This window comes from Chenopodium album, chromosome 25, assembly GCF_948465745.1.
Source record: "Chenopodium album chromosome 25, dcCheAlbu1.1, whole genome shotgun sequence".
NCBI classification, from domain to species: Eukaryota; Viridiplantae; Streptophyta; class Magnoliopsida; order Caryophyllales; family Amaranthaceae; genus Chenopodium; species Chenopodium album.
The window spans coordinates 14808200-14835147 of NC_137858.1; the positions used below are offsets into that span (position 1 = coordinate 14808200).

The 26948-nt window shown below is 32.5% G+C and overlaps 1 protein-coding gene, 1 long non-coding RNA gene and 1 pseudogene across 7 annotated transcripts; 2 read left to right on the plus strand and 1 right to left on the minus strand.

Moving 5' to 3' along the window:
- Positions 1 to 420: 420 nt before the first annotated feature.
- LOC145615615 (uncharacterized) lies at positions 421 to 1796 on the minus strand (annotated as a pseudogene). Its single transcript, XR_014107302.1, has 4 exons — positions 1740 to 1796; positions 1370 to 1640; positions 1063 to 1291; positions 421 to 932 (listed from the first exon to the last, which is right to left on the minus strand). The product of XR_014107302.1 is annotated as an uncharacterized LOC145615615 (transcript).
- Positions 1797 to 2212: 416 nt separating this feature from the next.
- LOC145614820 (uncharacterized) lies at positions 2213 to 6216 on the plus strand. Of its 2 annotated transcripts, XR_014107170.1 has the most exons (4): positions 2213 to 2427; positions 2949 to 3328; positions 3429 to 4114; positions 4193 to 6216. It is a non-coding gene; the product is annotated as an uncharacterized LOC145614820 (long non-coding RNA). The 2 variants fall into 2 exon arrangements; XR_014107169.1 differs by having other exon boundaries at positions 2213 to 3328.
- Positions 6217 to 18222: 12006 nt separating this feature from the next.
- LOC145614101 (uncharacterized) lies at positions 18223 to 25248 on the plus strand. 4 transcript variants are annotated; one of them, XM_081669098.1, is made up of 9 exons: positions 18223 to 18421; positions 19257 to 19319; positions 22223 to 22323; positions 22432 to 22467; positions 22602 to 22739; positions 23580 to 23666; positions 24124 to 24171; positions 24285 to 24361; positions 24910 to 25248. In XM_081669098.1, exons 3-9 carry the CDS (start codon positions 22249 to 22251, stop codon positions 25049 to 25051), a joined length of 603 nt encoding a protein of 200 aa, XP_081525224.1. In that variant the 5' UTR covers positions 18223 to 18421; positions 19257 to 19319; positions 22223 to 22248; the 3' UTR covers positions 25052 to 25248. The 4 variants fall into 4 exon arrangements, with proteins under 4 accessions (XP_081525224.1, XP_081525225.1, XP_081525226.1 ...); XM_081669099.1 differs by having other exon boundaries at positions 22226 to 22323; XM_081669097.1 differs by having other exon boundaries at positions 18228 to 18421; positions 22235 to 22323.
- Positions 25249 to 26948: the final 1700 nt, after the last annotated feature.

Here is a 26948-nt window from a genome sequence, read left to right on the forward strand (position 1 = left end):
AGCATTTTGACAAGGCACTTTCTATGCAAAGTTGATATTGGTTGGTAAAAGGGCTGCCTAATTCCTAGTTCCAAATTCTTCATTCTCCTCTGTCTCATTTTTCTTGCCATACTTGACCCAAAAAAGTCACATGTATTGATTTTTTTGTCATTTCAAATATTGGATCCAACAATTGTGCATAGGGTTTTCATTGAGCAGGCACATATCGTGTTTTTAGGTAATGGAAAAATGTTGCCAGTTTACTCATAAGCAATCCACCTATTTCATGATCACATTATGCATGATTCCTTTGCACTTGGGAACAAATTTATCAATCAAAATCACATTTTACTTAGGATAACTCTTTTTGCAAAAAATGCTAATTATTTCTACAGTCTAAATTTTCGAGCAGAAATTAAAACTACAATAAAGTTTTTTTACAGTTCAAAGATCTCCCAATAACATTTCTTTCTATGCACTTTTCAAAATACCTATCTACATACACTTGAAACAGATAATATCCATCAGCATATAACTGTAACAGACTAACAGCCAAATAAACATATTTCTGAAATCTGAAAAGTTACCTTCACCATCTGAAACAAGTATACTATGTACTGCATCTTCAACAATACGCCGAAAACACACTGCTGAACTACATAAAGTCGGGATGGATGTCTTCCTCAATCAGCTGATCGAAACCATCATTCTCAGGTTTATACCCACACATCAGTCTCTTATCATCAGCAAAAGCTGCTCTCCCTTCTTTGTCATCACCGCCACCATCATCTTCTGTCATGTACTCACTCCATTTGGAAGAACCTGTTTTCATCATTGCCTTGCTCTTGTTTGGTTGCTGCTGCTGCTGCTGCTGCGACTGAGCATGCCTTCCGATGTCTTCAGTGAAATCATCTTTTGCTGTGTATCGAGCCCACTTTGAAGAACCTGGCTCACTGTACCTTCTGATATTGTTGATCAGACCACTGCCATTATCAATGCATTCATCCTGTACTGCTTCAACGACATTTAAAGAGCGCGGGTGAGCATAAAACAGGCATTACAAATAAACAATGAAAAAAATACTGATCAGTATACATCTCAGAGCTCTGACAAGCAAACAACTAATCAAATCCAAATTTGATTAGATTCTAATTTCCAATACCTCTCTTAGTAAAATTAGGCTTGAAAGATTGATTTTTGCTCAACTCAATCGAAGTACTCGAACCAAATTTACCCTTCAATTTCGGCTTCTTGAACATCAAATCCTCAGAAAACTCGGTCACAACTTTCGCATCAGTTGCCATTTCTTCTTCTGCATGATCAACCAAAGAATTAAACCAAACATTAAATCCAATCACCCAAAAAAAACCCAAATCCAAATCATTCTCACCACTTAGTTTTGATCTCAAGTAAGCAGGTTCAACATTCTGTTCATCTTCAATATACTCAGTCCAATCAGTACGACGCTTCCCCAAAGAAGGAAGTTGTTGTTGTTGTTGTTGTTGCAGTTCATCCTCCAATTTACGAGACATATTGAATGATTGAACAACATTACGAACATCTTTGGCTTGGTAACTTTATGCATAGATCTTCGTTACAGATTGCTTTTGATTGCAGACCACACAATTCCATTTATTGCTGCTCTTCTTCTGCTGCTTCACCTAATTTCAAGATCGATCAATAAATCAAAGCCGTAATTCCATAAGTGGGGTCGGCTGCATTTGATAATCTAAAAAATGTAGAATAGAGCAAGGGAGTACCTGCATTGTGGAGCAATGGCAGCATTTTACGGCGATGAATAGCGTCGACTTGAACATGGCGGCAGCGGCAAAGCCAAAGATTGGAGGAGTTTTGAAATTCAAATTTATACTTCTTCCAATCTATTAATATTGTAAGTTTGTAACAATGGACTTTTTACATTATTCAACACTCTTGTTTCACGATATAATATGATTTATACATCAAAACATAGTCACGTGTAATCTTGTTGGATTCGTCTCATAAAATACTTTCACGATATCAATTTTTTATAATTTTTACTCTTACACAAGAGAAAATACATGTTAATATGCTTTATAAACTTTGCGCGTTTATATGGGGGCATATTGGTCAATTGAGGCGGTTTAGTAAGGGTATGGACGTCAACTTCACAAAATATAGATAACAGTTGACTAACGTCGTCAATTTAGGTGTATTTCGTCCCGTTCCCCAAATTGATTTTGACCCCGTTTTCTCTCTGAGTTGACCTTTGTTGGGATTAATCGATTTTCAGTTTTAAATGGGAGGTTTGGCGGCGAACGAACATCAAAATCGAAGGTGAAAGTAGACCGGTGTTGGCCGCGCCTTGGGTCTGCAATTCTGGGCGACCATAGTTGGTGTCGCGTTGGTGGGTCTGCAATTCTGGGCGAACATATTTGGTGGCGCGAACATATTCTCGGCAATTTTAAGGTATGCATTACTCGATTAGTCGATTGAAGTGGTTTAATTTGGAGTGGAATTACTCGATTGAACATGTGTTTTCTCATGTAGCTAGCCGATTTATTCGTTGTTCCGTGATTTAGGGATATTACATTGCAGTTATTAGAAAGATTTTATCCGAATTATTGGTTGTTGTTATGTGATCTAGGGTTCTAAGATTGCACTTATTAGAATGGTGCACGCAATCGCGCATCGATTGCGTTCCATTGTATTGACTCTCCAGTGAACTGCGACTTAGTAATTGGTATAGATTGAGTGTTGTTAGCATTAGGGTCTTTGATTGAGGTGGTGTTAGAATTTCTGCAATTGCTATGGAGTCAGTTGTGTTATGATTGTATTTAACTTTGGTCTTCTATGTTCAATTTGATAGTAGTAATTGTTATGGATTGAATTAGAACATAGCGGTACAGTAATTCCAACTGTGGATTGGATTTGGTTTGGATTAGTACATAGCACTATAGTAATTCCAATCGTGGGATGATGGTGTCCAGTGATAAGTAGTATATTGCAGCTGTTGGCAAGACGGATGGAATCATTTGGGAGTTTGAACCGGAAGCGCAAAATGTTTAGCCATGGAAATGAGTCTGAGGTAATGTATGGTAGAATTAGTCATTATTAGTTGAGAGTGATTTGTGGAAGTAATAAAATCATTTTGAATATATCATACAAGGCTGGTATTGCACCTCCATTGAAGAAGCTGTCTCCGGAGTTATTCAAGGTAATCCGAACATTTATCAACATTCTTAAATGACAAATTAAAACAACAAAGGGGATTACGTATTGGAATGACTTAGGATGATTCGTTAAGCGTTGGTGGGGGTGTGAAAAGGAAATGGGAGGTCTTGTACGCCATGAGAAGGCTAGATGCAGGGTAAGTGGATAATTTGCTATTACTTATAATTTCTTTAAGTAAGCTAAATGTGTTGGTTAAGTTTTATTAATTAAAATTTTTGTGGAAATTAAAATTTCAGCCAGCGAATACAAGTTGTCGGATAGAGTCATTTGGAAAAATATGCCATACTTTCGATGAGCGACGTAAGAGGTGGGTTGGGGAAATGGGTTTGGTGGTCTTTTGAAAATTGGATCTTTTTTCAATCTCCCAAGGCAGTTGTCGTACTGGCTTATGACTCACATCGATCCTTTCAATTGTACGCTTACCTGTCGAGATGGTAGAGTTTTTAGGCTTTCACAAAATCAGGTTCACTGGGTACTTGGAATTCCAAACGGTGGAATTCTTGTTCCCACCTACAATACTTTGGGGAGTGATATGTTGAAGGAGCTAAAAGGGCTAATGGCGAGTTATGGTAAATCATGGAATACGAAGTCCATTAAAACTGGTAGAGAGCACGTATTTGAGGGTATTCCAGTTAATGGGGAACTCATTGCTCGGGTGGAGAGAAAACGGGAAGAACATCAGGAGGTAGAGTTCAAGACTTTGTTCTTATTGTTGTCGCTACAGATGTTGTTATAATTTACTCAGTCATCCAGATTGGCTGCGGATGTAGTACCGGTATTAACTTGTGCTCGGAAAGCTGCTGAATATGATTGGTGTAGCCTTGTTCTCAAGAAGCTCATGGACAGTGTTGCCATGTTTGCAAGGCGGTTTTATTCAACCGGATTTGCTAGTGGGTGTGGTGGCTGTCTTATATTTTTGGTGGTATGTGACTCTAATTTTTTACTCATTGTGTTTGTTATGAAGTGTGCAATTTAAACAAAGGTGTGTTTTGTGTTACAGGTCATATATTTAGATCGACTAGATAGATATCCGGTGCAATGGGGCTATTACCCGAGGTTGGAGGTTTGGAACATGGAAGAGATACGTATGAGACTTTATTCTCCCCAATCGAACTTGGAATAAACACAAGCTTTGTTCTTTATTACCGAATTATATTGTACAACTAATCATAGACATCCCCTTACCTAAATCTCAAATGACTGACACACTAGTATGGGGCCATATGTCTTTGGGAAATTTTTCAGTGAAGTCGGCTACATGGATAACACATGATTTAGAGCCAAATGTTGTAAAATGGCCGCATTGTTGGATATGAAAATTAGACATCCTGCCTAAACTCCAAATCTTCTTATGGCAAATAATGCATAATAGTCTTGGAGTTAGAGACATCCTTTATAAACGAAAGATTATTCCTTTCAACCATTGCACCTTTTGTTCCGCCTATCCGGAATCTCACGACCACTTATTTCTTACCTGTGATAAGACCAAAGAAATTTGGAACAACACTTTAACCCAAAACTGGTTTCCTGATACACTTCCAACCACAGACTTGATAACAACATTATCTACGGTTCGGAAAAACAACTCCGCCCTCCGAAAATTTATTTTCCTTTTATGGAGTATTTGGAAAGAACGAAACTCTATTATTTTCACAAATGAGATTTTCAGCATCTTTAGAACCTTCCACCGAGCGCAATTTGCTTTCAAAGAGTGAAATTATCGCATTCTCATAGATACCTCTTTAAGCTCGGGGTCTCCAATGCAGAGACCCCAAACCCATCATCTACCTCACCCAAACCACCCCAACACTCAATTGGTTGCATGGGAGGCACCTCCTCTTAATTCTTTCAAACTCAACTTCGACGGTTCAATAAAAAACAACTCAGCAGCAACAGGAGTCATCATCAGAGACAGTGAAGGTACACCCATTGCAGCACAAGCTTTCAACCTTGGAACCACCATCACTGAAGCTTTTGGCCTCCACAAGGGAATCATCCTCGCTCTCCAACAGGGAATACAAAATCTTCACATTGAAGGGGACAACCTCCTAGTTGTCAACGCAGTAAACGGTATTTGGTCGACCCCATGGCAAATTGATCACATTATAGAAGATATCAAGATCCTACTTCGCAGATTTCCCCATTGTGAACTCCGGCATGTCTATAGAGAAGCTAATAGAGCTACAGATTGGATAGCAAATGTTGGGCATATTGTCACCGACAAATTGGATATTCCATTTTGTACCTCTTCAGCTTTATACCCCATTCTCACCTCAGATGCTTTAGGATTGCCCCTTGTGAGAAGAGGGTCCTTATTCTTTCCTTTTTCTCACCTTACAAAAAAAAAAAAAAAAAAAAAAAAAAAAAAAAAAAAAAAAAAAATCTACATTATTTAGGTTGCATTCTATTCACCCGATTTTCACTTATCTGAACTTATCTTACTCGTAAAAAAAAAAGAACTTATCTTAACTTATTTGAACTTATTAAAACTTATTTTAGCTGTAATTTGTACTTAAAAAACCCTTATCAGAATTAATTAAACCTTATCTATCATCCAAAAAAAAAATAAAAAATAACTCAGAGCATCGCCGACGGCCGAGTCACAAACTAGTTGTTGATAAATACTAAATACAAGTATGTACAGTACATAAGAATTACAATTTGCACTAGAGTTCATCCCTTGTGACTCTCCTTATTCGCCGGAAAAAGGGCCGGTGACCACTCACCCACCCACTACCAGGTAATCTCCCTCCTTTTTCTCTCTCTTTTTTTTTCGTTTCTAGGGTCTCAACAATTGATTAAATCTATACTATATACTAAAGAAATCACCAGAGTTATCTCTTAAGTACACATGTCACATTCACAACAAAAATTTTCCCGCCCAAATATTTTTAAGCTTTCTTTTTAAAAAAAAAAAAATTCCCTTAACAAATTACATGATAAAAATATTTAATGAATAAAAATTTACAATAATTTACAAAATCTTTTAAATTATATATCTAACAATAGAATTTTAATTAAGGATAGCCATGATATGAACTCAAATTCAAAAATAAAAAAATGTTATATATAAGCAATTTCATTATTATTTTCAAGTCTTATTAATATAAATCCGTGCATTTGCACGGGGATAAAACTAGTTATGATGCTAAATTATATACTAACCCTAACTTATATGCTTTTCATTCATTTATTCTGTTTTTCTCCTTTTCAATTATTTCAATTATACTCTGTGAATTGATTCAAATTATGGTTCAAATTTACTTTTCAATCATCTTCTTATTCGAATTAAATCCGCGATACCTGTATAATTCAATAAACTGAAGTTTTGATTTAATGAAATTTTGTTTCAGTATAATTGCTTGAATATTTAAAATTTGTTTGTAAAATCAGCTTTTAGTACATTATAACATACTCGTATAGTATAGTGTAATTCTTGCATTACTCCGTAAAATTTAATTTCAATTTCTTATTATTAGTATGAGATGATTTATCTATAAATACTTGAAGCTCTTAAGTTTTGACATTAGACCAGCTTAGTTACAAGTATTACAATTCTGTTTTCATGCTTAATACGGAGTGATAAACTGATAATCAAATAATGCAATATAATAAATTTAGCGAATTACTCTGTATTAAAATTTCCAGATTAATTGAAAATAGTATACAAGTATAAAGTATTGAACATATTATATATGGGGCTTTAAGATGCGAGCTTTGAAATGAATGATTTCTATGATATGTTTTATATCTTAGAGTCTTTAGAATCTAATTCATATATTAATTACAAGTATATAAGACTCTAATTTGATTCTTGATGTATAGAGGTAATAATTTCAAAGTAAAATTAACTTGAGAATCTTACGTAAAACTAATTTTAGCTTATATGGCCTCTTTGTAATTTTTGGTCAAATACCCGAGGAGGAATCTAATTTTCCATTTTCTTTTTAATGATTTCTGGTTTAGCTTCGGAGTATTGGAGCAAATCGAAGGGTAGAAAACCCCATATAGAGCTAGACTTCAGCTAAGGTAGCCCATGGACACCTCTTAGGCTTTTTCACTAGAACTCAAGTACTATATGTTTTGTGAACTACAAGCATGGTTTAGACTTTAGTCTGTTTTACATGTTGCCCAGAGTTTTTTTTTTTTTTAAAAAAGGGTATTTTCTGATATTACAACATCTCCATTTCATGAAAACAATCTTTAACCTATGTATGTGAGTATACTATTGTTAATTAGAATGTTTCATACTTGATTTTTACAACCCAATTTTTAGAGATGCTCAACCATATTTGCTCGTGCCTCACTTTAGGATTTCCAAGGGATATAAATTGCATATTCTACTGTGTTCGACACTTACAAGTGCACTTCCACAAATAACACAATTTCCCATAAGCCCTTCAATTCAATTCAAAGATTTATCAATGAACTTACCAGTTGATGTATCATCTAAATGAAATTCAAACTAAAATCTCTTGATAAGTTTTTGGTGTGAAAATTTTTAAAATTATGTCCACCAAGCCTGTTTTGTGTAATCCAGCCTGGCCTTAACTCATCTTAACCTGTTTTGTGTAACCCAGCCTAAGGCCAGGTAGTTATTTTATATTATTTTCTTATTTATTATTTTTACCAACTCAAAAATTCAATTTGCATATTCACTTAAATATGGAAACAATTTACATATTTGATTAAAAAAAATGTACTATATATATTAATGCGTTTCAACCTTCTAGCTCATTAAATTGATCTCAACTATATATATATAGAGTATCTATTTGTAATACCCCGTATTTTTAACGTATTTTATATTTTATTCATTTATTTATGAAGTATATTTTGGGTCAAACCATTTTAATTATTTAATTACTAATAAAGCAAGTGTTTATATTTTGGGTCAACAAGTATTTAATCCAAATATAACCCATACCCAACTATCCTATTTTTATAATTTGGGCCAACTATTTTATTATCCAACTCCATAATTTTTATGAATCCCAAAACTTACCCTAACCTACTCTACTCTATAAATACTCTTTCAATCCCCAAAATTTCCCACACAAAAAGTCAATTGGTCAAGGTAATTAATTCTCCTCTTATTTCTCTTTTCTTATTCTTTTTCCCTTTTCCTTCTCTTCTTTCTTTTCTTATTTTTCCCCTTTCTTTTGCTTGTTCTTTCACGTGGGATTTCATGAACTCCAAGTGGCTGCTACTCCCAACCACCGGCTGCCATGTCACCGCCGGCCAGCCGGCCGGCCACCACCCACGGTGGTCTTCTTCTTCTCCCTCTTCTCTCCTTCTTTATTTTGTTTTAATTATTATCCCTATACTTTATATATTTTGGGTATTGATTTTAATTGTCTAAACATGATTAGTATACTTTATAATTATGTTTTGATGATTAAAGATTGTAAATTTTAGAGTATAGAGTGTTTTAATTTCAGATTTTATAAAGTATTAAAAGCTAGGGTTTTTATTATTAAAGACTTGATTTTTAGGGTTTTTATGAACAATTGATTTAGGGCTTTTATAGTAATGATATTTTGGAAATTTTGGTGATTATAACTACTAATTAGTTTAACTTAATTCCAGATTATTTTGAACTCATAAATTCGTGCTTTAATTTATAGATTTCCCGTTCGTTAATATTAATCCCGTTTTAATCCCGATCAGGTTCTAAACTCATCCGATTTTGACAAAAAAGTAGTGTTTTCCATGTGGAAACAACGTTTTAAGAAAGACTCGCTACCTTTGGTAGTGTGCACCACCCTCTCGTGGCCAAATTCAGCCTCTAAGTATGATTTTCGGGCAGTTTTTGATTTTTAACGAAGTTTTTTTTAAAATTTTATCCTTGAGTTTAAAGGGTAAGATATAATTTAATTTTTCTATGGATAATTTAAGTATGAAAATATATTTTGATGAAGTTTTAAAGGGGTTTTTGATTAGTTTAAAATGCTGGAATTTTATTTAAAGTAGTATAATTGTGATTTTAATAAAAGGGTGTGATAACCTATTAAAAAGGAGTTTAATTAGGGGTTTTTAAATTATTTTCAGATTATTCTAAATAGTTTAAAGTGAGTTTAAGTTGCTGGGAATTGTGTATACAAAAGTAATTAATTTAGTATTATTGTCCCTTATTGTAGGAGACTTGATTCGGGAATTGTTGTAGTGTTCTCGGCCATTTAAAAGGGCTTAATTGAGGTACGTTCGCGTACTTAGCATATTTTGATGATGTAGAATCATGCTAGGCTTAATTTCAATCAATTACAAGTAGTATCATGCTAAGGTTCATGTATTGAATTGTGAATTATTAGTATTGGTGATTGAATTATGAAGCATGAATTTATTTGTGATGATCTATGGATTGGAAATTATATTTTGGCATGATTATATGGACTACATATTTATTTAAGGCATGATAGAGAGCATGTTTAATCAAACTAATTGTTTAATTATGTTTGGATTATTGAAAAGGAATTCTATTATAGTTCATATAATTTTTATTGATGCTTTAAGCATGAGGAAGGAGCTACATAAGTGTCTATGTACACAAGGAATAAATTGTATGTTGGTGCCTTTGTGCACTTAAGGTGTTTTTAACACCGAGGGATAGGATTGTTGGCGCTTTATGCGTTTACGGTGTCTATGACACTGAGGTAGAATTAAAAAGGGTTCAACATTAAATATTATGTGGTCACTAAATATTCAAGAATTAAATTGGTATGTTTGAATGGTTGAATTATTATTGATGATTGAATTGTTATGCTTTGAGAGTCATCACCAAGTCTAATAATATGTAAATAACGTAAAGTGAAAGAGATTACGCACCAAAACTCTTGGAACGTATATACCTTAAGTATGAACATATGGGGGGAGTTATGTGACTTTATATTTGATCATAACTTCTAATGGAGTACAGGACGCTGTACATTCCTTTGATTATTATTATTATTATTATTATCATCATCATCATCATCATCATCATCATCAAAGGATGTGGCACAGGTGATGCTGGCACGGTTAGCTCCCGTGTCAGTGGTCCTCAATTCATTGAGGAAGGTTTGGTTAAGTTAGAAACCCGTTCGATGCGTAATCAACGCTAAATAAATTATTTAGTGTCTAGTTAAAGAGTCTTGTTGTTTGTTGTGTGTGCTTGTAAACAGGTGCAATGAGGTAAGTATGTGTGATGCTAGGAGTTGCATGTTAGTGTGTTTAAATACGCTTATGTACTCAGCTTTGCTGATTGTGTGTGTTGTTTGTGTTTGGCTATGTCTTTATCTTGGCCCTACGATGATCCATTTTAATGGAGAGTAGTGGGGGCAAGTGGAGATAATCTTTTCAGGTGTTGAAACATATTCATGACGGGGCATGAGCGAAGAGCGAATCATGCTAGTTTCTATTAGTTGAGATGTGGTTTATTGCATTCAAATATTATATTATATTATGTTATGCTTATGAGACTAACGCAAAGGTTTTCGTAATTTAATTGGTTTTGATAAGGGCCTTCAATGGTTCCAAGTTGTAGGTTGATTTTATTTGACTTCGTTTGACTTTGGTTTTAATCTTTACTTTCGTTTGGTTGACTTTTAAGTTGACTCGTTTTTGAATGGTTTTGAGTTAAGTCTTCCGCTGTGTGTCTTTGATAATTGCCTTAGCCGTTTTCACGGTGGCGGTAATGTCTTAGATATTCCTAAATCGTTTTTTTTTTAAAAGAGTAAAGTGTGTATTTAAAGGAAAGGAATTTCTAGGGTGTTACACTATTGGTCATCATATATAAAAGGTTTTGGTTATTAATTTAGCATGAAATTCAATAAAATATGACTGATCTTGTTATAGTGTTTGCGTTATTATTTAATATAATTATTGTAATTTTGAACTTATAAATTATAATTTGGCTTTCAATTTCAATTATAAGACATCAATGAAAAATTATTTTTAAAAAAACGAAATAATCAAAAAGCAATATAGTAATAGTAAACAGAAGTTTTTAAAGTTGCAAAATTACATAAATGTCATCAATGATAAAGGAATAAAGGTATAGTGCCCGATTATGATGATAATTAGGCAAGCCCGATCGAATAATAAAAGAATAAAATCAATTGTTAGAAAATATAACTGATCACCCAAAATTTTGAAAAAAATGATACTTAAAAAATAAATTTATCGTGGGAAATAAGATTTGAACCAAGATCCTCTAATAAAATCAATAAACAATACACCATCTTTTCTTTTGGGATAAAAATTCATAACAACACACCATCTAATTAGCTAAAGTTTAATAATAGTTAAAAAAAATACAAAAAATAAAAAATAAAGTCTAACACAAAGTCAGCCACTATAGGGATTACTTCGCTAGTGTAATGGGGGTTATTTGGTCAGTGTTAAAGGGGTTACTTCGTCATTGTTATAGAGTTACTCGGTTAGTGTTATAGGGGTTACTCGGTTGGTATATTATTACAAGGATTGCTTAATCGTTGTTATAGGGGTTACCTCAAGTGGCCATACGGTGTGGCCGGCCGCACACAAGACGACTATCTATAATTAACTTTAATCGTGGTACTTTGCAGCACGATGCTTTAGTGGTACATAGGAGTATGCGGCATTTACTATAGAATTTTAGGATTTCACATATATAGAATTACTAGTTTAAGTCCCGTGCAATGCACGGTTTTTACTTAACCTCTTTTACTTAACCTAATTTTGAATTACAATATTAATTTGACAAAAACTTGAAATAGATACTTAAATTTCTTTCAAAAAAAAAAAACTTAGTTTAATATTATATTGATGTCAAAAGTTATGGATCATTAAACATTTTTTTTTCAAAAAAAAAACACAAATTTAATGATTGTAAGGTTTTACATAAGAGTTAAATTTTATGTTAATTATAACCCATGCAATGTACTTTTTCTTTTAGAGGAACATGTGTAATGTACATACCTCATACGTCCCAATTTTGTTGACATGTTTTGAGCGGCACAATGTTTTATAGCTTACTTTGACCGATATAATGTTTTTTACAAATTTAATTGACTTTTTTTTGTGATAATTAATAATCAAGGTTTTTTATTTTTATTTTATATTTATATTCATTGTTTTTTTTGTAGTGTTATTATTATAAATAAATCAACAAATATATACTTCGTGATAAAAGTTAAAGTGTCAATCAAGGTTGGAGAAAAAAAAAATCCAAAGAAAAAAATACGATACAAAATGATATAGAGAGTAGTACATTATTATTCAATATATTACTCCGTATATGTTTGTTTATTTTAGAAAAAATACCTATTATAAAATGTATGAAAGATAGGTTAAAATATTATTATCATTGAATGCATATACAGATACTCTGTATATAATATAGTTGCCAAATTGAAGTTTAAATATCCTAATATATATAAATAAATAATCAATAAGATTTGTAAAAAAAAAAAAAAAAAAAAAAAAAAAAAAAAAAAAAGGAAAGTAAAAAATGGCGGGAAAATTTTTAATCAGAACATGACAAGTGTCATGTCAGATTCGCCTTTAGTATTATGTTATTGATATAAATTGTTAATTTTGAAAGTTCAAGTACAAATTTTCTAATATAAATACTAATATTTAATAATAGGTTAACTTAAAAGTTAAAAGAAATTTAGAACGAGTGCCACGTGTCATTTTTGTTTTCCAATTTTTTTTATTTTTTAAATATATGCCTTTTCATTCTAATGTTCAGTTTATTCCTAAATGACACTTTATTCCTCTTAAATTTCTTCCCAAACAATTAGTTTACTCTTTCAAATTTCATACGAAAACTAACTTTTATACGATAATTCTTTAATCAACCAACCCTTCATTAAAACACAAACTTTTAAATAAAACGGATGTTCAGTAAATTACTGAACATCCGTTATAAAAGTGACAATAAAATGTGCAGAAGTTACACTAAAACGCATAAAAGCTACCCTGATATATATGAGTTATTTATGCTTCATTGATAAATTTGACAAAAGTGACACTAAATTTGACAAAAGTGACACTAAATCTGACAAAAGTGTACCCGATGTACAGTAAATTACTCAAAACCGAGTGTATACAAAAGTTTTCCTCACTAAAATCCATTTAATAAAAAGTTAAACCCATGTATTGCACGGGGTAAATACTAGTATATTTAAAATTTGCTATTAACATTTTTTTATACCACTTTTGTGTGTAATATAGTGAAAAAGTCGGGGCCTCTCTTCAACTTAATTTCAGTTCAGTTCAGCTCCAACCAGTTCAGCTCAATTCCATTCAATTCAGCTCTTAATTTTCTTCTCTCATAAACAAATCATTTCAGCTCTATTTAGTTTAGTTTAGTTCACTTCAGTTCAGCTCATTTTAGTAAATCAGAATAGGCCCTTAGTGTATGTCCAATGTTTGAACTACTAAAATTATCCCTTAAAGTTTAACGATGATAATGTTTTTTTGTTTTTTTCTAATTTTATTTTAATAATAATGATGTTCATTTAATGTTCCAATTTAAAATCTCAATCTGAACCTGGATTGTTGTGTATGTGTAGACACCTAAAATTGTCTCCTCAAAACCAAACCCGATGATGAACAACCTTTCACCGCCATTATTGGTCGGGTTGAGTATTTAATCTTTGGAGTGCTTAAATCCATGTTCAATCCCAATAAATTCCTAAACTAACCCAATTCCTAACCCATTTCACCAAACCATAACTTATGTTCCTCTTTTTCATGCCTTTAAACTCAAAATAATTCATTTCGTGTCCTTTAATTTAAAATCATTCATTTCGTGTTCTTTTTATAAAAACGTTTAATCCAGTTTATTTTGGTCCATTATCTGGGTCCAATTGTTAAATGGTTGGATGGTGCTTTAAAAGAGCTTTCCAACGATATATTATAAGCCCAAATCCGAGTTATAACGAATAAGTTATGGCTAAAATACTAAACTGAATCTATACCGAACTTAAGCCCACCTTACCTACGACCCAATGATCATGTGGAGGGTCCAAAGGATTTAATCTCATTCCTAAATCAATTAGGATTAATTAGAAGCTTCTATAAGTTTCTAAAAGATCTTAATTAGATAAGATTAAAGCATTTGAAATTGAATAAAACTTTTCTTTTTGAAAGTCCTAGTTCTATTCGAATTGAAAGACGTTCAAAGATTGACAGATATTATTTTCGTTCCTCACTGTTTTTATCTGATTCCAATATGGTTGGATAGCTCTTGAAATTATCTTTCCAATGACATATTATAATATTAATTCCGAGCTATAACGAAAAAGATATAAAAGAAATACGAAATTCTATCCAAAACTGACACCGTCCCACTATTTCGGCCATATCTTTTATTATACAAAATATTTTAATCGGATTCCAACTGGATTAGAAAGTAGACTTCAAGAGCTTTCCAACGATATCTTGTTCATCTTATTCCGATTTCTGGATCAAAAGATATGATAAAAACAAAAACCGCAAAAACTGCTGTCTATCGCAAAAGTTTTATCCGATTCGAATTCTTATCTTTTCTTGATTCGCCCCCTCTTTTTTCCCTATAAATAGAGGTCATATCTCCCCTTTTTCAATCATCAACAAGCTTGATCATTAAATTCTTCTTTATTCCTCTCTTTTCTACCAAAAAATCATTCTCTCTTTCTCATATTCTAAGCCTTAAACCTATATTATTAAACACTATTCTTCCCTTAAGCACTCTAAGGAGTCCATACAATACCCGAAGTTCTATACTTAAACCAAGGTGTGAAAGGTAGAATTAACTGAGGGTTTGGACCAAATCAGCTCTACTTTTTAGTTAATTTAATTTCAATTTGGTTTATATTTTTATTGAAGTTACTAACAATTTATTCATGATGTAGCAATTTAATGGAACGCGCGGAGTGTGAGTACTTAATTCAATTACTTATATTATTTTATATTGCTAATATCATGATTAGGGTTATTTTTATTTGATTTTACTAACACTATTATTGTTGAATTGCTTCCAATATTAATGTTTATTTTATTATTATTTTATGATCACCATATTGCATGTTTAAAGGGAATATGTAATTGAAAATCACGACTAATAAGATAATTTGGACAACCTGTTTAGGTTTCTTTTTAATCTTGTTGTTTAATCAAGTGATCACTAATATTTTAGAATTATATGTTGCATTAATATTCAACCAATTTAGCATAATAATAGTTTGGAGCAAATTGATGAATATTTTGTTTGTATGCCTTTGAGATCACATGAATACTTTTCAATATAAGAATCGAGTAGAGGCCAATACGGGCGAATGTGACTCCATGACTCACTTCGTACCATCATCCTTGATCCTTCTTTCGTGGTTCCGAACCATATGGAGTTAGTAATCTCATGGATTATGAATGGGGTGTAACCTTCACGGGTCAATCGTTGTTGCCTATCGTTGTCCCTTTTCGTGGTTGCCTTAAATGATCCGTGAACGGTTTACAAGTTCCTTAAAAACTTGTTGGCGGCTCCCTACTTTCCTTCTCCCTAATCGTGTCCCTAATCGTTATGTCTATTCCCACTTCCTATGAGTGCCAAGCATATTCACAACATGCTTTAACGTAGGCACGCTTCAAACGACGCCTACAGTATGGTATTGTTTTTGGGAGAGCAACTATTTCAGTATTGGGCTTTCTACTTTCATAAGAACCATGATTATTCTAATAAGGCCTTGGTTAGATAGATTAGCAATAAATCTAGTCAAGAGTACTAAAAATGGATTTGATCATCCGAAATAATAATAAACTTTTGTATTTTGTAAGAAAATAAAAAATTAAATCAATTCGTTTTAGGTACGCCCAAGTATAACTTTGGTATACTCATAGGGAAAACATTTTATATACCATAAACTATGTGTTAATCAATTCTTATATTTTTCAATCTACCAATCCTGATTGACTAATTATAAAATTCGAAGTGTGGTAAGCCTAAAATTCAATTAGGGATATCTAAAAGAAACTTTATTCATGCTGTAGGGGTCGTGAGTTTTGTTCTATGCAAGAGTAATTTGTTGCGAACAATAGGACTAATAACTGAAATTGGTAGGATTTTTGCGTGTATGAATTCGATAACTATCATTCGATAAAGGAAAGCTAATCTGTAGTGTTTTATTTTGGGACAAACTAGTAGTTGTTTGGGATCGCCAAATTTTTTTTTTGTTACATAATATGAACATTCATCTATATATTTTTTCGTATCTATAAATTAATTTAAGATTAGTGTTTCTCAATCTAAACAACGATCGTGATGTAATAAGTAACTAGTGTTTAGCCCGGGCAATGCCCTGGCTTTATACGTCAAATATTCTTTACTTCGTATTATAGTTTTCATGTATTATACTTATCTTAAATACTTTTTTTTTTTATTATAGATTTAGTTGATGAAAATAATTTGTATAAAAAAAAAAAAAACAAATCACGCCATACATTAACTATATTTATGAAGAATAAATTAAAAAAAAAGTGTTAGTATGACTTCTTATTTATTTTCTAATGGACCAGAGTTCAATTCTTGACATAAACATTTTTTAATTGACATGTACCAATTATCCTTGGTGACGTGGCATTTTCTAGGTGGAAGAGAGGGGTATTAGGAACGCCTTTTAATATATAGTATATAGATGTTTTGGCCAAGCAAGTATTTTCAGTATTTAAAATCGTTCAACCTTTTATTATAATAAGAACCGAGATTAATCCATCTAGTGAGATCATGGTTAGATAAAGTTGCAATAAATCTAGTCAAGAGTGCTAAAAACGAATGTGTAATCCCCCGTATTTTCAAACTAATAAAATTATATTTATTTATTATTTATACAGATAATTTTATTTTATTTTAATTTTATAGTTTGAATTGTTTTGATGAAAAAGTAACAATATTTTCATTATTAGTAAGCTAAATTATTAAGTGGAAAATTTGTAAATTACCACCCAAAAAGAGGTCCAATTTTGAAATTACCACCCATTAAAAACTTTATTTTAAATAACCACCCATTAAATTAAAAAATCTTTCAGATTACCACCCATTTTGATTTTCCGGTGTAAAATCCGTTTGAGGGCCCCACATAACGGCTATTAACGGCTGTTTGACTTAATTGACTGGGTTCCTCCTCGATTTTTCGTGTTTATATATTTGCCAACTTCAATTACTTGTCAAAATTCTCCAATTAACAAATTCTTCCCCTAATTTCTTCCAAATTTCCCCAAATTTGAAGTGGTACTGTGCGACGAAGTAATCCATTGAAGTTCAGACCCAATTGAATTCGCATTTGAGGTAAGAATCCCGAACTTAAAAAATTAGGGTTCCTGGGTAAATTAAATTGGGGGATTTTGCAATTAGGTTTCGTGAAAGTAATTAATTGGGTGTTTATGTTATTTTTCTGTTATTTGGTGTTGGTGTTGTCCAAATTTGGTGAATGATTGTTTATTAGGTTGAATAATGGTGTCAAATGTGTTGTTTTCTTTTAAAGAAAGATTTGAATGATTCATTCTTGAATAATGGTGTCAAATAGGGTTTTGATTCAATTGTATAGGAGTGGTTGAGGATTTAACAGAGAAATAAAGGAAGAAAGAGGGAAAAATTGATGAATTTAGATGAATTCAGTGAGGAAATTGGAGAGAGAAGCTGTGTTATGTGGTTAATGGAACTGTCAGAAAGTTAGGTCGAAGAAAAGAATAAAAAAAAAAAGGAGGGAAGTAAATAGGGTGGGGCCCTCAAACGGATTTTACACCGGAAAATCAAAATGTGTGGTAATCTGAAAGATTTTTTAATTTAATGGGTGGTTATTTAAAATAAAGTTTTTAATGGGTGGTAATTTCAAAACTGGACCTCTTTTTGGGTGGTCATTTACAAATTTTCCTTATTAAGTCTTAATCTAAATTATAATTCTCTTTTAAGTTTATGTTAGCCCAATATTTAATCTTACTCAAGCCTATACCAATCCTACTCCTACTTGGATTAGGAAACTAAAGCCCAAATAAAAAACCCCAAAACCCTCAAATCCTTCTCCTCTTACGTAAAAAAAAAAAATCATTCTCCCTTTTTCCTCCTCCTTCTCTCCTCTCTCACGAACATTCACAAGCAAAAAAAAAAAAAAAAAAAAAAAAAAAAAAAAACCTTGAAACTCGAACTGCTGCTGCTGCCCCGCCGACGCACCACCACTCCGGCCACCTCCTGTTCGCCGTCGACCTTTGCCCAGCCACCGCAGCTACAGTGGTTGCCCTCTTCTTCTCCCCTTTTCTTTACTTCTTTTTATTTTATTCAATTGATTTAAAGTTCTAATCTTTGCTTGATTTTTTTTGTTTCTAAATTATTATTATTATGATATGATATTATACTTGGGTTATAAAAGATTATAAATTTATGAGTTTTATCATGTTTAATTTATTGAATAAAATTTCAGATTTGGTTTAATAAAAATTAAGGGTTTAAATGTTGATTTTTCATGGTTTTAGGGTTTAAAACGTGCTAATTAAGTTATCTAATTATATTATGTGTTAATTATGTTTAAGTTCAATTATTTTGATTATTAATAAATTTTCAGATTTGAATAATGTATATTTTAAGGTTTAAGTTGTGAAATTTGATGGTTTGGTTAAGTTTTTATGAAACTAATTGAATTCTAATTATGTATTTCAAGTTTAGATTGTTGTATTCATAGATTCTATTATTAAATCAAATTTTCAGATTTTTAGTCTTGGTTTTAAAGGTTCTAAATCATGGTTTTATGATGAATTTTTAGGTTTTCGACATACTAACCTACTATATAATGATTATTTCAAGTTGAGATGTTTATGAGTTTGTTTTATAACCTTTAACTAAATTTTCAGATTATAATCCGTACCTTAAAGTTGCTGGAATTTTATGTTATAAGCTATATTTTCATGATTTTAACATATAAGCTTATAGTTGAACTATTGGAATATTAACTTTGACTATTGTGAGTAATTTAAAGGCATTATTTCAATGGTTTAGGGGTTTTTAAAGTAGTTTGGTATTGCTGTAAATTTGGTTGTTTGGGTATTGATTGAAATCTTATTGTTTGGTTTAGGAGAGGATTTCATAGAAGGTGATTTCTAGTTGGTTAGGTGGCCAACCAATTTGTTTACTCAAGGTACGTACGAGTTACGAAACCTTGCCTTTAGAAGCATGTTTAGGAACGAAACAAGAACTAATTGTTTGGTTATACATTGTGATTTCCGAATGATGTGTACTATTTTACGTGGCGGTAGCACGCCAGTAATTCTCTTGAATTTTGTTCAGGGTCCTCAGAGGTTTAAAGAGAGAATTATTGGGGTATTACAGAATGTGATTATTCAAAATAACTTTATGCTTCTCTATTTTGTATTAAAAAAAAATGAACCAGGATATGCCCAAATTAATATAACTTAGGTACACACAATTGGGAAACATTTTGTACATCGCGACATTTTAATCAAGTCTTATCTTAGTCAATCCTTAAGAATTTAAAAAAAAAAAAAAAAAAAGCAACTGGGTGCGCCCAAAATTAAACTGAGGATTTATGTATGTAAGCTCTATAAGGGTTGAGAGTTTTTTTCTACGTAAGATTAATCCTCTGTCAATAAAAATAGGACTATTAAATTTGTTATAGGATTCTTGCATGTATGAATTTCGATAATAATCCTTTAATAAAACGCAAACTAATATATAGCGTTTTATTTTGGGACTAACTATTACTCCCTCCCATTTTTTTTTTTATTTGCATCACTTTCCTTTTTGGGGTGTTTTTTGTTTAAAATTCATCACTTCTATTTTTGGTAACTTTATACTATATTTTATCATTTTTCTCTCTTACTTTAAACCCCACTCAACTTATTTTATCATTTCTCTCTCTTCCATGGTCCCCACAAAAAAAAAAAAAAAAACTACCCTCTCTCACATACTTTTTCTTTCATGGCCCGCATCTTACTTTTACTATAATAATTTATTTACCCACTCACAATATTATATTACTCTCCTAAAACTTTGTGCAATCCAAAGTGATGCAAATAAAAAAAAAAAAAAAACAACAAGAAAAAAAGGAGGGAGCAGTCGTTTGGGACTGCCAGTTGTGCTCATTATTATTGCGTACTACGTACATTCAATTAATCAATTATATGTTTTAACCATGTCTTATTTTTCGTCAATTGTCCAGATTATCTAATACTATTCGAATTTTGGGTACATCCAAAAATTAATTGGGGATGCATAAAAGCAAAATTATGAACATTCTAGGGGTTGCGAGTTTTGTTCTAGGCAAAGTTAATCAGTTGCAAAAAATAAGACTAATTTAAGGCCCCGTGCTTTCTCTCTCCCCCCCCGTGCTTTCTCTATCTTCTCATGAGCTTTCTCTCTCTTCTCGTTCGCTGTCATTGCTCGTTTGCTAGGAATTTGTGCGAAACCACATCTCTCTACAAGGGTTGTTCAATTTGTTTAGCTTGAATTTGTTGTGTTATTGGTTAATTTCTGAGAAATTTAGGTTTTATTTTCTATAATCTTAGGTTTAATTGTGTTGGATCTTCTTGGTAATTCTCTGATTTTCCTTCAGATTTTATTTTTTTCCTTTGAATTGGCCTAACTTTCCTCCAAATTGGCCCAATTTTCTTTCTATAATGTATTTTTTTCCAATTGATTTCGAAGTTTGTTTCAAAAAAAAAAAAAAAAAAAAAAATTGATTTCGAAGTTATATGCATGCTTTGATTGATCTATAAATTTTTTATCTAATGATGATTTGGTAGGTTTATTTCATTCTTGATAGTTTCTAAATTTGTGTAAGATTATCTTTAAACCCTAAAATCCTTAATTAATTGTTGAAATCAATTGTTTACTACAAAGAAAGGAGCAATTTTATTCTAGACATGTTGCTGCTAGTAAGCTAATAGTGTAATTTCCAAGGAATCTAAATTCCAAAGGACAAGACAAAGTGTTATGAATAGGTTTGTAAAACAATAGATTCGATGAGTTCAATATGATTAAAAGATGTATCGAATTAGCAGAGTTAGTCTAAATTTTATAGGTAATGATGAATTGATGATGATTAGTAGATTTGTTTAAGTGTGAGTGAACTTGAATTACAACTTTGATGTAAGTATGTTGTATTTTTGTGGTGATTTTATTAGCAGAATTTGCCTTTGTTTGAAATTCTGGATTTGAAATACATTGTATTACCAAACATCTTATTAGCATTTGAAATTCCAAATTCCAAATTCATAATTTCCCAAACAAATGACTTGGAATTGAATTCTAGCAATTGAAATTCTGGAATTGAATTTCACTATTTGAAATGAAATAAGAGTATCCAAACGCAACCTTAGGTTGTGTTTGGGAAGATAGATTTCATTTCAAATGCATCATTTGAATTATGGAATTTGAGTATTTCAAATGACATGGTTTACCTTGTCATTTGAAATCCTTACCTTCATGGGTTATTACTTGGTAGTTGTATAATTTGGGCAAATTCCTCATTTGAAATTCTTAGACATCCAAACACTATAATTGTCCCAATTCCGGAATTTCAAATGAAATTCTAGAATCCAAACACAACATTAAGTCATTTAAAATACCTGATTCTACGTTCAGTCTTAGTCATTAGCTGTTTAGGTCCTTTAGGAATGTGCATATTCTAGTTATGAGGGCATTTGGTAGTAGTCCTTAATCTGTCAAGCACCCTACGCATGGAAGATGGGTGATTCAGATAGGTATTAAGTTTGTAATAGACTAATAGGTGATGAATTCAAGCCAGTAAAACCTATAAGAATTTGATTGAAAATTTGTTTCTTGTCAGTCTATCAAGTTGTATTTTTTAACTAGTAATTATTTTCAATGTAATGTGGGAAAAGAGTCATAGTTTTGAAGAGAGTGTACTCCTCTTAGGCATTCCTTTCAGGATAGGGCATGTAGCTCACAATGGAGTGTTTGATTTGCTTTCAAAATTCTCAAAATTTCTCACTCGTTTGTCTTATCTGGATTGTTTATTGTCTTGCTTCTTCTGGTCTAATGTGAGCGTAATTTAATTAGTAGCAATTGCAGTTTTTTGCTTAAAAATGGTGGAAAATGCATGTACTGAGCATCCTTTATTTGGTGGGGCTATATCAATGACCTTTCCTGCTAGATTCCAGGTTTAACATGCCAAATTTCCCAATTTCTTGCTTTTTATTTAAGTTATATTTGTGGGAAATTAACAACATTTGGATTTTTGTTTTGTGTGCATTGGTTTATATATGTAGGATTTGAGCAATGTACGGGAAGTTCCCGATCATCAGGTTAAATTCTATTTTTTTTTTCCTTTTTTCTTTTATATTGTTTTTTAGGAGTTCTAAATTATTTGTAGAGATAGGTTTTGTGGGTGTTTACAAATTAATGGAAGGGTCAATGTGGGTTTTGTTTCTGTGTATAGGAAGCGTTTGCTGATCCTAGTCGAGACGAAAGTATCATTGTTGAATTGTTAGAGTTGAAGCAAGAGGTTGCTGATGAAGGCAGTGCTGTGTGGTTCCTTCAAGACCTTGCTAGGGAACAGGATGCTGAAGGCGGTATGGTGAGTTTGTCAAGTTTCATGAAATTTGAAAGTTGACCTATGATGGATTTGTTGTTTTTAAAAATGAACTAGGATTAGTGGGTGAGAGAAATTCCTTTGATTATATATATGAATATAGATTCATGATGAATTTAGTGACATTAGAAGCTATAGTTGTTATTGATGCTAGATATGTCACTTCTATTCTATGGACTGGATTATGCAAGGAATCTGAAGCTGGCAACTTAGCTGTCCAAAATTTACCGTAGTATATTGCATTGAAGGTTTTGAAAGATGTCTTTAATATCTGACCTGCAATTAGAATATCCAAGTAGGAGGGGTAATACTTTCCACACTGCAGCGCTCTTTAACATTGAAGCCACTTAAAGAATGACGAAGTAGCTCATTAATTTCTTTGTTAGGGAGAGACAGGTGTTTAAAGTAGATATCATCATATCACCATCAGTTATCTAATTCCTGTCCTTAAAATTTGCTAGTGAAATATGCTGGGCCATGCAGATGAGTTGCTTATGACACAAAGTCTTATGTGCATGTAACTGATACTGATATGTGCTCTTGAGCAGTATCCATGCAGTCTATGCCCCCTTAAAATAGTCTTTGAATTGAATTGTTTGATCTCTGAGTATAAGGAATTTATGCAAGTTTCAGTTCAATAGTGCCAAAGTTTTCAGTGGTTCTGGTATTTTTCGATTCCGCATTAGTGGCTTGTTAATTTTATGTTTTTTTTTTGGTTTATCATCATTTAATCTTTGTTTTCCTAAAATTTTGAAAGTTATTGTTTAAATTCCATTATTCGAAACTAACAAAATATGTTGATGATTGATCTTGTTTCAAGTGCAGTTGATTGAGCAATCAGGAGTCTTGGAGGTTCCGGAATTGTGCTACAGAAGCACACCTGCTGTCGTCACCAGTGCTGTTGGTCAAATGGTTTGCAATTAATTTATTACTCTATTCACTTTGCTTCCTTTTTTTAGTTTTAGAAATGATGTCTTCGTTTTAGGACAATCTTCAAATATTAAGTAACACTGTATATTAAATTTGGTTCAGGACCTCATTCCATTGGTACTTTTGTATGCTTTGTTACACACGCTCTTTATAGTGTCTGAAAATATATGATGGGAAATTTGTATTGATCTCCTGCTTGCCTAGTTTTGATTTTAGATCTGAAAAACTTTGCATAGAACTTTTGAGTTCATTGTTATTGCATTATCGTATTTAACTGGGATGTTTTTAAGATTTAGGATCATGGGCTGCAATATTAAGATTCAAGCTGGTTTGGTGATTGTTAATATGAAGCCCTTCTTGTGTTGCTGAAAATGAAAGACAGGCTTTGTAATCTCTAAGATCTAGGTTACTAATTTCTAGTTTTGTCATGATTTTGCAGGCCATTTCTAAGGGGCGTCAAGGAAGAGAGGCACAAAATTTAGTAAGAGTAAGGGATTCTATCATTATAGTTTTATAGTTTATTTCTTTGTCCAATGTCAACGCGGATCTACAATTCATAAATTATTGAATATTCATTGTGTGGTACTGTGTCCAATTCAGGTTTATATGGCCAATCTGCGTCTTAAGGAAGTTGGCACAGATATCTTGATCACTGCCTATGAGCCTGTTGTTATTAGGTAAGCTTGGCAATCCTTCATTGTATATATATATTTATTTTTTTTCCTATTCTTCCACACTCTGGCAGCAGCACCCAATCCCTTTTACTCTTTTAGCTGCATTTGATCTTATCTATTTAGCTCCAAAATCAGGCAGAAACCATCCTTTGCTGAACTCCTGAACAATATATGCTCTCCGATATATACTGATACTTCTCAATAAACCTCAACAACCAGCCTACATTATATCCAAATCATCCAAGCAGATACCACTGTACGGTGCTGCATATGATCAACAGATCATGCATTCTAGTTCGGTTATGTGCTTTCTTTTGATTTTTTGTTGGATGGAAGTTCATATATACCGGTTTCAGACTTTCAGGGTTTTCCAAAAATAGTATCTTGAAGGTACTAGCTACTAGTTATATTGGGATGTAGTACACCCAAATGGGCCAAATCTCACCTCCTTCACTGCCCTCTACCAAAATTAAGACAAACAATTGTATCTTAACTGGTTATCTGGAGGTCTTGTTGTAACTGACAAGAAAATTTAATTTTCAATATTTCAGTCCGCTGAGTGAGAGTGCTGGTACTGTTGGTGCTGGAGTAGTATCGCCCGCTGAACAATCTGGATGTATGCCAATGGCTGAGGTCTTCAAGCTTTCTGTTTCTAGCTTCAAAGTCAATGATTGGAGCCTCTTCAATGCTTGAAGATGTTATTTTTAGTAAATAGCACTGATGCACTTTTGTGCAAAGTAGTTTGTAGATGTGCAATGATAATTTGTTCAATGTCATCAAATAGAATTTTGCTACCAGAAGGTTAATGCTTGGAAATTTTCAATCATTTATCTCACATCTTGTATGTTAAACTAACTGTGTCATAAATAATACAAGAATTGTTTTGCTAACTTCTTGCTCATACAATCTAAATATGCTAGCTGTGTGTATGTTGTCGAAACAGGAAAGTATTTTGTTACTTGTGATCATCCTGTTGAAACAGGGAAGTTTCTATCTACTGGATAGCTGATTATTGTTAGATATGCAGCAGCTGTTGCTGCTGAGAAATTAACCAGCTCATTGAACTTAGTTTGAGGACTATACTGTTATGAAAATTGATCTTATACTTGATACTTATATTAGTGTTCAAATATCAGAGAAGATGTTTGCTTTTGCCTTTGTTACAATCAGAAATCAGCAAAAATATTTGCTTGAGCTTAGTCGATTGTTGCTGTTTTTTGTTTCAAGGGGACTGGACCAGCTTTGGCCCGAGGAATACCCCAAATGTAGTAAACAATATACTCTGTAAGAAGTAATGGGAAAAAAAAAAAAAAAATCCCTCCAATACTAAATAGACACTTTTCTTTCTCGTTCTTTTTATTTTGGTGAAATAAAATAATTGTCACATCTATTTACCTGTACTAAAGCAAACCTAAAATTATATTTGTCATTATCTTGTGAAATAAATTTCCGCCTTTTTCGCTTTTTTATTATTTTTTTAAGTAAACTATTTATATCTTATGTACTACCTCCGTTTCGTATTAGTTGCAACTTTGGAATATTTTATATCTCACAAATAATACCCCAAAGTTGCAACTAATAAGAAACGGAGGTAGTATTTATTTTCAGTTTAATCATGTTCCATATATACCCAAAAGAAATATTTCTAAATATCTTTTACTCCTATACTTTCTACGGAGTATTTTGTAATATTATTGTCAAAAATATTTAACAACCGTGCATTGCACGGGATTTTAACCCAGTTATTACTGGAAAAAAAAAAAAGACAAAGCCCCATTAATGTATACTACGTATATTTTTATTCTTCTGTTTTACATAATGATACTCTTTTTAAGGTTTATCTTCACTCTCCCCTCAAACATTTCACTAACTTTACTTTACAATGGCCCATGGTTTATTTTTATAAATAAAATAATATTCCACTAACTTACTTTACAAAAAGCAATTCAATAAAACTACTACCTCAGGTCCAAATTAGTTGCAACTCTGGGGGGTTTGCGGAGGCCGAGACAAAAGATCATAAGCTAGATTATTAAAAGATAAGGGTATATGCTTAAGTTTTAATCAAGTAATTAGAAAAAAATAAACAAATTCAACCCAATTTCAAAAATAAAACCCTGGCCACCACCACCAACCCAGCCACGACCACTGACCACGACCACTAAACCTTCGACCACCAACCCATCCACGACCATCAAATCACCGACCACGGCCGCTAACCTACGACCACACCCAGCCACGACCACCAACCCAGCACACCGACACAACCAACCAGCAAACCTGACAGACCGACATCGAAACCACCAACCCAGCACACCGAATCAACCAACACCGAAACCACCAACCCCAACCCACCGATTTGAAACCCACGAGGCCACCGATCTTAAACCACGACGCCGCCAATCCCCGCCGATCTTAAACCACGATAAAGGAGAGGAGAGAGAAAATGTCGATTCATGCTCGATTCTTCACCGCCAAACTCTGGAACTCGTTGGGAATCGACGCTAAATTCTTCAATGTTAGATATACTAGACACTAGTACTATGTATTTAACACAAACTTTTTTTAAAAAAAAATAAATAAAAAATAA

Coding starts and splice junctions, on each gene's coding strand:
- LOC145614101 (XM_081669098.1), top strand. CDS start 22,249: ATGGTGGAAAATGCATGTACTGAGCATCCTTTATTTGGTGGGGCTATA. Junction 22,468..22,601: donor GGGAAGTTCCCGATCATCAG/GTTAAATTCTAT, acceptor TTCTGTGTATAG/GAAGCGTTTGCTGATCCTAG. Junction 23,667..24,123: donor CCAGTGCTGTTGGTCAAATG/GTTTGCAATTAA, acceptor ATGATTTTGCAG/GCCATTTCTAAGGGGCGTCA.